Here is a 12,365-nt window from a genome sequence, read left to right on the forward strand (position 1 = left end):
ATAGCAGGAGTGGGCCTGGTGGACCTCTCCTACTATATTTAGAAGAAACAGCCACATGGAGGTGGTGGTCCCCAGGGAGCTTGGGGGGGAGAAGGGGGGTGGGAGAGAACTGGGCAGTAACCCACTATTTCATTTAAGCCCCAGTGAGGTGACGGTCCCGGGGGCTGCGGGTGGGAGCCCCCGCATTCACTGAAAAACCAATGGTTACAGGGATGTAATAGTTAGGTTCTGAATTTACTCGTACAAAACCGTAGAAATTTTGCAGTTATAATTATAGTTCTTTTAAGTAACTATACCTCGCGCCCTTGCCATGCACAGTTTTTTTAATCAATAATTGTATTGCAAATGTTCACAGATAATATCAAAGATGCCATTCAAGATCTCATCATTGATATAATATGTGGAGTAATTAGCTGTGCATGGCGAAGGTGCGAGTTATAGTTACCTTAGGGCGCAAGTAGGCCCTTAGTCTCCCCTGACAGGTGCTGGCTGATCACTGGGAGCGTGGACAGGTCAGTGCTTGGGTGCAGGAGCAGTCTCTACCTCTGCCCATGATAGTGTTGGTCCTGTAGCCTCCCTCTGGTTTAAACCCTGAGATGCAAAGCAATTCATGGGGGCAGAGCAGGACACTGGTATCAACACTGCCCGAAGCAGCATCCATGCTGTCCAATGTGCAATGCATGTTCGCGTTGAAAATGACCTTTCCTTCCAAAACTAGCTCCTCACCCTCTGCTGGTATGTCTCAGGGAGTTGCTGTACTAGGTCCTCCACCAGTAGCAACTGTTGTATCTCAACAGCAAACCTACTGAATTGGCGATTCGCCACTTGGTGGTTGTGCCAACCGCTACACATTTTCCTGTGGTGTTGAGGCGTTTACTCTCCTTATCTGGGGGAGGTGGGGAGTCTCCTGCCACATAGGTTGGAGGCCCACTTCCTTGCTGTACACAGTACTAAGGGGTCTTGGTGGACCTGTCCTCTGATGTAAAGAGGGTAATTAGAAGCAGTCTAAAACTGTTTCTCTAACCCCGACGTGACAACCTTGGACCTTAGTGGGTCCTTAAAGCTGTTGGAGGCTCATGTAAGCATGTCCTTGAGAACGAGGGAATGCACAGTACATTCTGTCACAGACGGCATCTAAATTGTCCTTTACGGCATGCATGTCGACTTTATGGGTGTAGGACACTCTCTGAATGTCTGTATGATACGGAGTGGTATTGTTCAGTAAAGAAGGTTTGTCTAGGTAAGACTCAACATCTGGGTCCACGGTGTAGTCGCCCCACAGATCGTCCCTATCCACTGCCTCAGCAAGTTGATTGTTAAGGCCTCCCTCGCCATGAGTGTGACCTGGGTCAGAGAAGGAAAGGACTGATCTTTCAGTTAATTCTGGTGGAGGCTGCAGGAGTGGTGAATAAGGCCACGGTGAAGGAGGTGTTGCTGGAGGGGGACAAAGTAGTGGTGAATGCCTAAGTGTGTGAAGCTATGGAGGAGGGCTTTAGTCTTCTCTTTATGACTCTTTAGTACCTGGTACCAGGGGTATGAAAGCGAATTTCCTGATCATCCTTCTCAAGCTCATGCATGTCCTTGTTGGTTTCAGCACTGAAGGCATCTCAAGTTGATATTCTTCCTCAGAGAAGCTGGAGGACAATGTTTCATGGCTGGGCGATGGATTGGGCCAGTGACATGTTGGAGAGGGCGGCCTCTCCCTCATCAATGCCAAGCTTGTCTATTTTATGAAGACACTAGCAATTAGGAGTATAAATGTTGCAGCATCTTCAAGTACACCCAATGCCTTTCCCTTTGGTACCTTAGAGTCTTTTCCACACAAAGGTGAGGCGGAACTCACAGGACGACTCATTATGTTGGGGGTGGTAAAGAAGTTAGAAACACCATGCTTGTCCACCCACAGTGATTCAGGATTGCACCTTGTACTAAACTAGAAAGGTACGCGTTCCATCACCCCCTTCTAGTCTGAATTATCCAAGGTAAGCTCCACGGAGATGAAGGGGGACTCAACGGAGGCACCTGCCTGGGCATCGACGTGAAGCAGTCACTGAAAGAAGAGTAGCGTATCAGTTGAGAACTGCAGGTAATGACTGCTCTGCGGTCGTAGGTCTCAAAGGGCAGACTAGTTAGGCCTGAAAAAGCGGCAACAAATGTGACAGTCTCTGAGTCACTGCAGAACACATTGGAACCCAATGGCAGAAAAAACAATCTAAGTTGGAGTCAGTGCCTATGGGCATTGTGGACTGAAAAAGAACTCGCACAACATCCTGTGACTCAAACTTTTTTCAAGAAAATTAAGCTGTAATACCAGAGCCCAAAACTAGCTTGCAGAAGAATACAAAGCATATGTATCTACAGCCACACACACTACTAACCTATAGTGCATTTCATGAAGCATTGAAAAATATTTACTATTGAAAATTTAAGCAGCTGCATCTCTTAGGAGAGTTGGGTTGCGTCACTCTTCAGCTCATTGGCTAGAGTTTGGTTAACATAGTGAGGTGAATACACTATAAGTAGTATAAGGATGGTTCCCGCCTACATAATTGTGCTTTTCACCCTCTGGGTTTCTGATTTCTGCTCTACCCATACAACAACTTGTCCTACTTTTATATTTAGCTCGTTTATGCACTTTATCACTGCCAGATAGTCTTAATACAAAGTTCAACTCACAAATTGAGAAACCAGCAATTTCTCTACGATAATAAATACAATAATTCTCATTCAAATACAAGAAATGTTCAAAAATATTTTTAATGTTTGCATTTAGCGAAATGGGTTTCAGATAAACTATAATTACGATTTCATCACTTGATCTCATACCTCGTAAATGAAGATATCAAAGACACGGGTGGCCACGGGCAGAGGGAAGGTGGTGAGAAAGAGCGTGAGAAACCAAGATGAAGCATACATTGATGTGTGGAAGCTCTGAGACCGGAAGTGGATGTTCAGTTCAGGCAGCTGTTCCTGGAGGAGAATCACACAGAGAAAGCGGAAAGAAAAAGGTGGGTATCAAAACCAACACAGGAAGGGAGTTCGGGGATGAATTAGGGAAAAAGACAAAACGATTACAAATAAAAGAAATGGGAGAAGGATAAAATAGTGGGGAGGGAAATACATGAATTGGTAGAACAAAATAAGGCGTACCAGAAGAAGAATGACGGGACACAGGGCCAGTGCAAAGAGGGAGAATGATACAGAGAATTAGTAGGACATGCAAATAAATGCCAGAGAGAAAAAGACAGAATGGCAAAGAGAAAACAATGAGGGTGAGTAGAGGAGGAAGGACAAAAGTTGTGAATTACTGTTTAAAAGTGAGGGGTACAAAGGACAAAGTCAGATAGCAATGAGGCAGAAAAAGACAAAGAAACATCCTGAATTTTCTTTTCCGGGATGAATATAAGATTTTTTGCCCAAAACATCAACGTTAAGCAACACATAAGTACCAATGTTATCCCATTTCGAATAAAGTGATACAGTATTAGTCTGGTGTAAACTTGTTCTCATGTACAAGAAAACCCTTACGTTTTTTATGTTCAGCAAAACCTTAGGCTTCGTGATCTTGGAAAACAGTGTTTCACTCAGAGAAAAACTAAGAGAGGCATCCTATGAACACAAAGTGAAACTCCACAAAGAAAATGTTGGATTTTTTGGAGAATATTTTAAAGAGTATCTCATTTTAGGAGATAATGGATGAAATATATTTAAGAGTAAACATAAAAGGAGGTGCTACAGGGAATTCAAATATGCATTTATCATACATAAATAAACAAAAGAAAAAACATATCAATGCCCTTTTCATGAAAACTGGTAGCAAGATGTGTGAAAATGTTTCTGTCCTCCCCCTATCTATCAAAGGCCATGAGAAGCCAGAAAAGGTGCAGTAATCTGGCCTGCACTGATAACAAGTTGTTTCTTTGCATCTTTGTTGCTGGGTCTTCCTTGCAAACCAGTGGGCCTGCACCAGAGGCGGCATGCCACTAGTGCAGGTTGAGGTATTGGTGCTGGGTAAAGTTCTGGCACTCTGTCGAGGCACTGGCAGCAGAGGAGGTGGTGATGACCTGCGTTTAGGATCTAGATTAAAATATTTGTTTCACGATTAGTGACTCCAAAAAATAGTTGGAAAGCATGGCTGTGCAAATCTGATATTAGGTGGTCGGGATAATTTAATTCTCTGAAAGATTTGTATTTGATACTTGGGAGTTAAGCCAGAGATTGGCAGTAAAATATTTTAATATTTGTTTGATCTTTTAACAAAGGAACAGGACTGACAGTTTTCAGTCCTCTTGCACTTAATTTGTCCACTAAAAGAAAAGATACATTCAGAGTGGTACTGGGGGAACACTGAATCACCCTCATGCAATGATCAAGAAATGTCCAATTTGAAATGGCACAAGCAAAGGATAGTGCATGGTCCACAACTCGGGGAATCTCAATTTAAAAAGTGGAAGGCAACTCCAACAAAATCTGGTGCAAGCCTGAAGCGTACCCCAGGTTTACTAAGTTCCAGGCCAATAAGACATCTACAGGATAATTTAGTTTTCACTGGAAAGGCCTTTCACATAAAGTGCTCAGACTATAACAATTAGTTACTTAACTTTGGTAATAATTTTTCTGGTTGACAGAGTATCTACCTGTGGATTCCTCACCTTTTGAATATTTCAATGCACTAGCACTCCTCAGAGAAGTTTTTTTTCATAGCTCTCCACGTTGACAAGGATGTCACAATGACACGGCTCTGCACGCGGCTCCATGTGACATCATCGGAGCCATAAGAAGCCCTCATCGGCATGATGATGTCAGTTTACATCAATTTTCTTTTTCCTTTGAGGCGAACTGGTGAAACCAACATCACGAATGCAACAACATGTTGCAATCCATATATATATATACACACAGAATTATATATGAAGTAGAAAACAAACAATATACTGACAGAATCTTTTTTGGCATCTGCAGACAAGCAATGGGAAGGCGGGTGGGGTCAGTGAGAAATTCACAGGTTGATACTGTATCCACCAGAAAAGGTGTTACCCAAGGTAACTTGTTCTTCTGACGGATACATCTACCTGTGGATTCCTCACCCTTTGAACAGAATCCCCAAGCAGTCCCGCCCTCGGAGGTGGGTGTCTGTCTGCCTATACCCCAAAAAACGTGTAAAACAGAACTGACAAAATGACCGTCCCTCCTCACGTTGGAGTCCAAGCAATAGTGCTTCGCTAACATGTGGAGGGAGGCCCAAGGTGCCGCTTTTCAAATGCCAATTACTGGGACACCTCTAGCTAAAGCAGAAGTAGAAGTGGAAGACTTAGCTCTAGCAGAATGAGCTCTAATACCTTCAGTGGTTCTTTGTTAGCCATGGAGTAGCAGATATTAATGCACAGGATAATCCATCTACACAATATCCTTTTCATGCACAGCTTTTACTTTCATCTTGCCCATGTAGCCAATACAAAGTTGATCATCCAGCCAGAGATCACATGTCCTGTCTATATAAAAAAAAAAAAAAACTCCCAGTCCTTTAAGAGTCTAGATGATGAAGCCTTTCTTCCTCTTTAGCTAGATGGGGAGGCGGATAGAAATTATGAAGTGTAATAGACTGGCCAAAGTGGAAGGGAGTAACCACCTTTGGCAAAAGAGCAGCCCTGGTTCTCAATACCAGCTTATCAGAATAGAAAGTTGTGAAGAGGGGTTTCACACAATGCCTGCAGTTCTCTAACGTCTTGCTGACATTATGGCAACCACAAAAACAGTTCTGAAAGTAAGTAGTCTCAAAGGAAAACTATGCAAGGGTTCAAATGAAGTACTCCTAAGGTAAGTTAGTACCAAATTAAGATCCCACTGAGGCATGATAAAGGGAGTGAGAGGATACCTATTAGTAAGTCCCTTAATAGAACTTAGCACTACAGGGGACTTAAACAGAGAAGGTTGGTCAGGTAAACAAAGGAATGCCGCAAGGGCGCACAAATATCCCCTAAATGTTGCAACTGCACAACCTTGTTGCACCACAGAAAGCGCAAAATGTAAATCATCAGACAAATGGGCTTTTAAAGGATCAATCGAATTTTCCTCACACAACTTTACAAACCTAGCCCGCCTGCCAGTATAAGCCATCTGGGTGGACTGTCTCCTGGCTGCTAAAATACCATCCACCACATCAGGGATAAGATAAAAAGAACTCAGGGAGCTCAGTTCAATTTCCAGGGATGTAGGTGCAGGTTCTGGCGGTTAGGGTGTAAAACATGCCCCTGTGCTGCGAGAGAAGGTCTGTCCTGTGAGGGAGATGGAGTGGAGAGCACAGTGAGAGATGAAAAAGGTCTGTGTACCACAGCCTTCTTGTCCAATCTGAGGCTATCAATAGGACTTAGGCCCGGTCCTGGCGTATCTTCCTCCGAGCTCGAGCAATCAAGGGTATGGGGAGAAACACGTAAAAACAGGTGGGAGTTCAAGTACAATTAAAACGTGTTGCCCAGTGCCTCCTGCATCGGAAAATGACAGACACAGCGTGTTCGGCTAAAAAATAACAACTGAGACTGTCTACACGTACATTCAGAACTCCGGGCAAGTGATTTGTTGTTATGCAAAGCCGATGGTCCTCAGCCCAGGACCAGAGTTGTGCTTCTCTGCAGAGAAGATACGACCCTACGCCTCCCTGTTTGTTGATGTACCACATTGCGGTAATATTGTCTGTCAAGACCTGCACTGACTGACGCAAATGCAAGGAAGGAAGGCCTTGAGAGACAGATGTATTGCTCGCAATTCCAATGAGTTTTTATGAAACAATCTCTCTTCCAGACACCAAAGTCCTTGGATCTCCAGGTCCCCCAGATGTGCTCCATACCCTAGAGTGGAGGCATCCGTGATCACTGTGGCCACTGGAGGTGGAGGACAAATCAGCTTCCCTTGAGGAAGACTGACATCCACACCTCACCATCGAAGATCTGGTGCAGTGTCTCTAGAGATCTTCACCAACTCTGAGATCTCCGTCGTGTTGAAACCACTGTCTGCGGAGGGCCCTCATTTGTCAGCATGCATGGATGACCAACAGACTGCAGGAGGCTATCAGAAGGTGCAGGTGCAAGACCTTCAGGACTGGAACCATTGTTCCACTCTGAAACATCAGAATCATAGCCTGACTGTCCCAAATCCTCTGAGGAGGAGGGTAGGCAATGAGCAGGGTGTGGTGAGAGGGCTCTAGGTGAGATTTGGGCATGCTGATGGAAAAGCCCAGGTTGTACAACAATTGAGTTGTCACCTGCAAGTGACGCAACACAGAGTCTGGAGACTTGGTTTTGAGCAGCCAAACATCGAGGGAAGGGAATACTGGTACTCGCCATCTTCTGAGATGCGCTGCAACCACATTAACTTCATGAAAACTCTAGGTGCGGAAATAAGACCAAACAAAAAGACTGCAAACTGGTAATGTTGAGACCTCACCATGAAGCGGAGATACTTCCTGTGCAACTGCAGAATGGGGATGTGAAAATACACATACTGCAAAACGACTGAAACTATCCAGTCTTCCTTGTCCAGCGCAAGAAGCACCTGTGCAAGGTCAGCATTTTGAATTTTTCCTGTTTGAGGAACCAATTCAAAACCCTGAGGTCCTGGATGGGATGCAAATGGACATACATTTTGGGAATCAGTAAGTACTGTGAGTAACATCCCTGACCCTGTTCCTGCTCTGGAACCAACTCCACTGCGCCCTTTTGAAGTAGGGAACTGACCTCCTGCTGAAGTAGCAGATGTTTCTCTGAACAGAAATTTTGTTGGGGAGGGCAAGATGGGGGAAATTCTAGGAAGGGTAAGACGTAACTATTTTCTACTATACTCAAAAACCACAGGTCCGATGTTATGGACCTCCACTGTGGTAGAAATTAGGACAACCTTCCTCCCACTGGCAAAGCATGCTCCAAGAAGGTGAAACTAGGGTTGCTTTCCAATGACGTTGGCCAGGGAAAAAGAGGAAGAAGAGGAGGAAGAGGAGGGTGAAAGCTGCTGGAATTGTTGTCTGCCACAAAAGGAGTAGTTCTGGTCAAACACCCAGAACTTGTGAAACAGCCTGTGGTCTCTGGGCTGAGATTGAAGGCCTACAGATCTCGCCATCACTTTACTGTCTTTGCATGTCTCTGAAGCGGAATCAAACAATCAATCAATCAGAGATTTCTAGAGCGCACTACTCACCTGTAAGGGTCTCAAGGCGCTGTGGGGAGTCGGTCCTCTATGCTTATGTCGAAGAGCCAGGTCTTAAGGTCCTTCCTGAATCGAGGTAAGGATGGGGAGTGCCTGAGGTGAAGAGGCAAGGTGTTCCAGCTCTTTGTCGCGAGGTAAGCAAAGGATCTTCCTCCAGACAAGGTCTTCCGTATGCAGGGTACGGTGGCTAGTGCCTGTTGAGCGGTGCGGAGACGTGTGGTGGGGGAGTAGAAGGTGAAGCAGTGGTTGAGTTAGGTGGGTCTTAGGTCGTGGAGAACCTTGTATGCGAGTACAAGGAGTCTGAAGTTGATCCTTTTCTCAACGGGGAGCCAGTGGAGGTATTTCACGTGTCGGGTGATGTGTTCATGGCGGGGGCATTCAGGATGAGTCTGGCAAACGGGTTCTGGATGTGCTGTAGTTTCTTCAAATTCTTCTGGGTGATACAAGTGTCGCCATAGTTTAGCCTGCTGGTGACCAGGCATGGGTTATAGTGTTTGGCGCCAAACAGTCTTGCACCATCAAAGAGCAAATCTATCAGAGTGGACTGCACATCAGGCAAGAATCCAGACCACCTCAGCCTAGCATGTCTCTGTGTAACAATAGAGGTCCCCATCGGTCTAGACACTGAATCAGCTGTGTCCAGGCCCGACCGTATAACATGCCTCGATGTCACCTGGCTGTCTCTTAACAATTCTACAAAGTGCCCCAGAACATCACCCAGCAGCTTTAGAACCACTGTGCTGACACACTCCATCAAGGCGTGAATATATCCGCCCAAAAAACAAGTAGCGTTGGCCAACTTCAGAGCCATACTCCCAGAAGAAAATACCTTCATCGCAGATTGCTCCATCTTCTTAGACGACCTGTCGGCTGGAAAGGTTAAAGAGGGCCCTGGGGTCAACTTCAAGGCACAGGAAGCCTGTACCATCAAAGTTTCAGGAGATGGATGACTACTCAAAAACACAGGATTCCCTGGAGCTGTCTTGTACCTTCAGGCAATGGGTCAAGACTGCCAGGGTTGACAAAGGATTTTGCCAAATGTTCAACACAAGCTCAGTTAAAGCCTCAATAAAAGGCAATAGCGGTTCCGACACAGAGGAAGCAGAATGCAGTGCCTCCGTCAACAGATCAGACGTAAGATCAGCTGTCAAAAGGGCAACTTCAACATGTCAGCAGCCTTCTTTATCACTGCATGATATGACGTCACCTCAGGAGGAGGCATGCCTTTTGGTGACAATAACTCCCATTCTAAGGAAGTGTCCAAGCCACTTGCAATGTCCAGTCCCTCAAAATATGGATCACGTGAAACTATCTCACCTTCTTCCAGGTCAGGATCTTGCTGGGCACACACATATTGTTCCTCCTCCATAAGGCACTGATCATCCCTATGGGATCTATGCCTCGACTGCAGCAGCAGAACCAGAGAAGACTGAATCGGTGCCAGCGACGTCAGTAACGGCGATGGAGACTTGAACACCTGAGCTACTGAACCCAGACACTGGAGACGAATGATGCGATACTGGCATGGAGCCTTCCGATGTCGGTGAGGGCACAATCGGCACCAATTACTCCAGCAGAGTTTCAACTGGCGAAGAAGTTACCTTCCTCGGCACTGGAGAAGGCCAGGGTACTTGGGCCATTGGCATGAATGGCGCCTGCTGATATTGCACCGGGAAGCCTCCCAGCGAATACGATATCGGACCCATGCGGGCCTGTGGGCACACCAGATGGAGTCCCTGCCCTGCTAAAACTGCTGTACATCACATTTAGGAAGCTGGGAAGATCTGGTCCACAAGCAGGGAAAGCTGGATGCTCTTGCTTCTGTCAAGGAGGTGTAGGAAAAACTGAAGGCGGAGGAATCACCTCTAGATCAGGACGCACAGGCAATGTCAGTGGTCTCACAAGACTAGAAGGTGACGCTGGACAGGGTATAAGGTGATGCTAGACAGGCTACAGGAGATGGAACCAGAGAGTCTACAGTCAACCTCGGATGCAGAGACACCGTCATCAAAGAAACATCTCTTGAAGATCGACATAAGGAACTCTAACACCGCTTCTTTTTGTACTTCCTCTTGGATGACTTAGAGGAGTGAGGAGACAGTGACTCCGAACGAGGTGGAGACTTCACACAACTTCTTTTCTCCTTCCATGCCTAGGCCATGAAGAGCTTCACCTCTCATTCTTTGAAGGCCTTCAGGTTCATCTTCTGACACAAAGAGCAGGCGTCAACATTGTGGCCCGAGCTGAGACATCAGAGACTGTCATCATGAAGGTCAGGTATTGACATCTGACCCTCACACTCCCGGCAGGGCTTAAATTCAGACTTTCTTGGTGGAGACACTGTTGCAGAAAAAAAGCCTCTACTGTTTTCTGACCTGAAACACTGTCACCAACTGCAAACCCAATGGAGGGATGGGAAAACTGTTGTGTGGAAGACGCAGAAAAAAGGGAGTTGATGTCAGCACGCCAATGAGGACTTCTTATGGCTCCAATGACGTCACAAGGGGTCCCATGCGGAGCCGTGACATTACAATGTCTTCGTCGATGTGGAGAGCTATGAAGAAAAGTTTCTGTGGAATGCTGGCACACTGAGATATTCAAAATGTGAGGAATCTACAGGTAGATGTATTCTTCAGAAATGTAAAATACTTTGTGCTTTGTAAAAAAGACGTTGTTATGACATTCCTGCTTGGATATCTTGCATGTCTGAATGAAAACGGATTGGGTGTATCAGTACATAATTTAGATGGCTTCCTTGAATTGAAACAATATGGCTTCAAAAGCTAAAGCGAAAGACTCCCCATTCTGCAGCTTGAGAAAAAATGAAGAAAATTAAATAAAAGAATATCTTTAAAAAAACATTAGGTTTTGGTCAAGTGTTGTGGTATCTTATCTTCTACTACTATATAATCTGTATTAAGGCTTGATTATATTTTTCAAAACAAATTTCAAAAGAAGCTGAGAATGCAGGAAGTATTTTGTGCTCCTGTCTGATGTTGGGGGAGATATTCTGAGCAGGTGTGCCTGTGAGTATGCTTTGGCTAAAGGAGGAAAAGGTACTTACTTGGAATTGGTACTGAAATCATAGGTAATGAATACTCCAGCCCAAGCTTAGTATCCTGGAGTGCATTTTACAGAGCATGTACAGTTCAAGGGAGGATACGGCCTGGATATCCCCAACTCAGCATGCAGATGCACTCTCAAAAGAAGCTTTTCATGAAATATGTTGAAGGGACGATTTATGAAATGGTTTAAAACGAGAACCAATTGGTTTTGAAAGGACCACTTTAAGCTCCTATAAAAGGAAAAGATTCCTGATGGGGGGAAAAAACTTTCAAGACTCCTTCTTGGATGTACTTAACCTCTGGGATTCTAAAAGCAAATAGCTTTGTGAGGAATAATTTATTTAGGCCGTAATGGATGCAAGCTGCACCTTCCTGGAGGAAAACTGCTTGACCCAACTTGGGAAAATAGAGCAGGTAAGGCAGCAGTGCTTCTTTCTGATATTTTGTTGGGTCAATGTTTTTCTTAATCCACCAAATGTAAACCTTTTCCTGGTGGAAGGGCACTTGGCTTTCTTTAGAATATCCATTCAATCTGGTATAAAGTTCAAATGATCGCACTGGATATGATCCGGGGAGAAGCTGGCAATCTCAATATTGGTTTGATCCTTAAACTTGTGAAAAAATCTGCTCTGTATTACAACCTCTTATTTGGATATTCTGAGAGGAGGAGAAGATCTGTGAACCACCGTTGTTTCGGCTGATCCCAGGTGATGGGGATCATTCTAATCTTCAGATTTGGACCTCATTTAGATATTGGCGGACAAGTTACTGTGTCACAATGGTAACAGATAATCCATCTGCCAAAATCTAAATCCCATAAAATATAATGCGTATAATGGGATTTAGATTTCGTGGACAGGATATCCATCACCGTTGTGACGGTGTAACTCATCCATCAATATCTAAATGAGGCCCTAAGTCAGTTTGACAATGATTGCTAGAATCAGGGAACCCTGAAGGAATGAGTAAAGAAATTTCCCTGAACAGCCTATCAAAAAGACATCCACCTGTTTCCGGGTTAGCAGCAGCCGGAGAGAAAGTTGGGGAAATGTCTTGTTTTTGGCATTTGTGTAGTTTCCTAAACCAAGGAAAACCCAATTGGAA

At 44.9% G+C, this 12,365-nt stretch overlaps 1 protein-coding gene across 2 annotated transcripts in view; it reads right to left on the reverse strand.

Annotated features, from left to right (window-relative positions):
- EVI5L (ecotropic viral integration site 5 like) overlaps window positions 1–12,365 on the reverse strand; it is a 1,467,274-nt gene that overhangs the window by 489,751 nt on the left and 965,158 nt on the right. For both annotated transcript variants that reach the window (XM_069231736.1, XM_069231735.1), the window contains exon 8: window positions 2,827–2,970. In XM_069231736.1, the coding sequence (XP_069087837.1) occupies window positions 2,827–2,970 (144 nt within the window). The remainder of the gene's footprint in view (window positions 1–2,826; window positions 2,971–12,365) is intronic.

The sequence above is a fragment of the Pleurodeles waltl genome, chromosome 4_2 (assembly GCF_031143425.1).
Source record: "Pleurodeles waltl isolate 20211129_DDA chromosome 4_2, aPleWal1.hap1.20221129, whole genome shotgun sequence".
NCBI lineage: Eukaryota > Metazoa > Chordata > Amphibia > Caudata > Salamandridae > Pleurodeles > Pleurodeles waltl.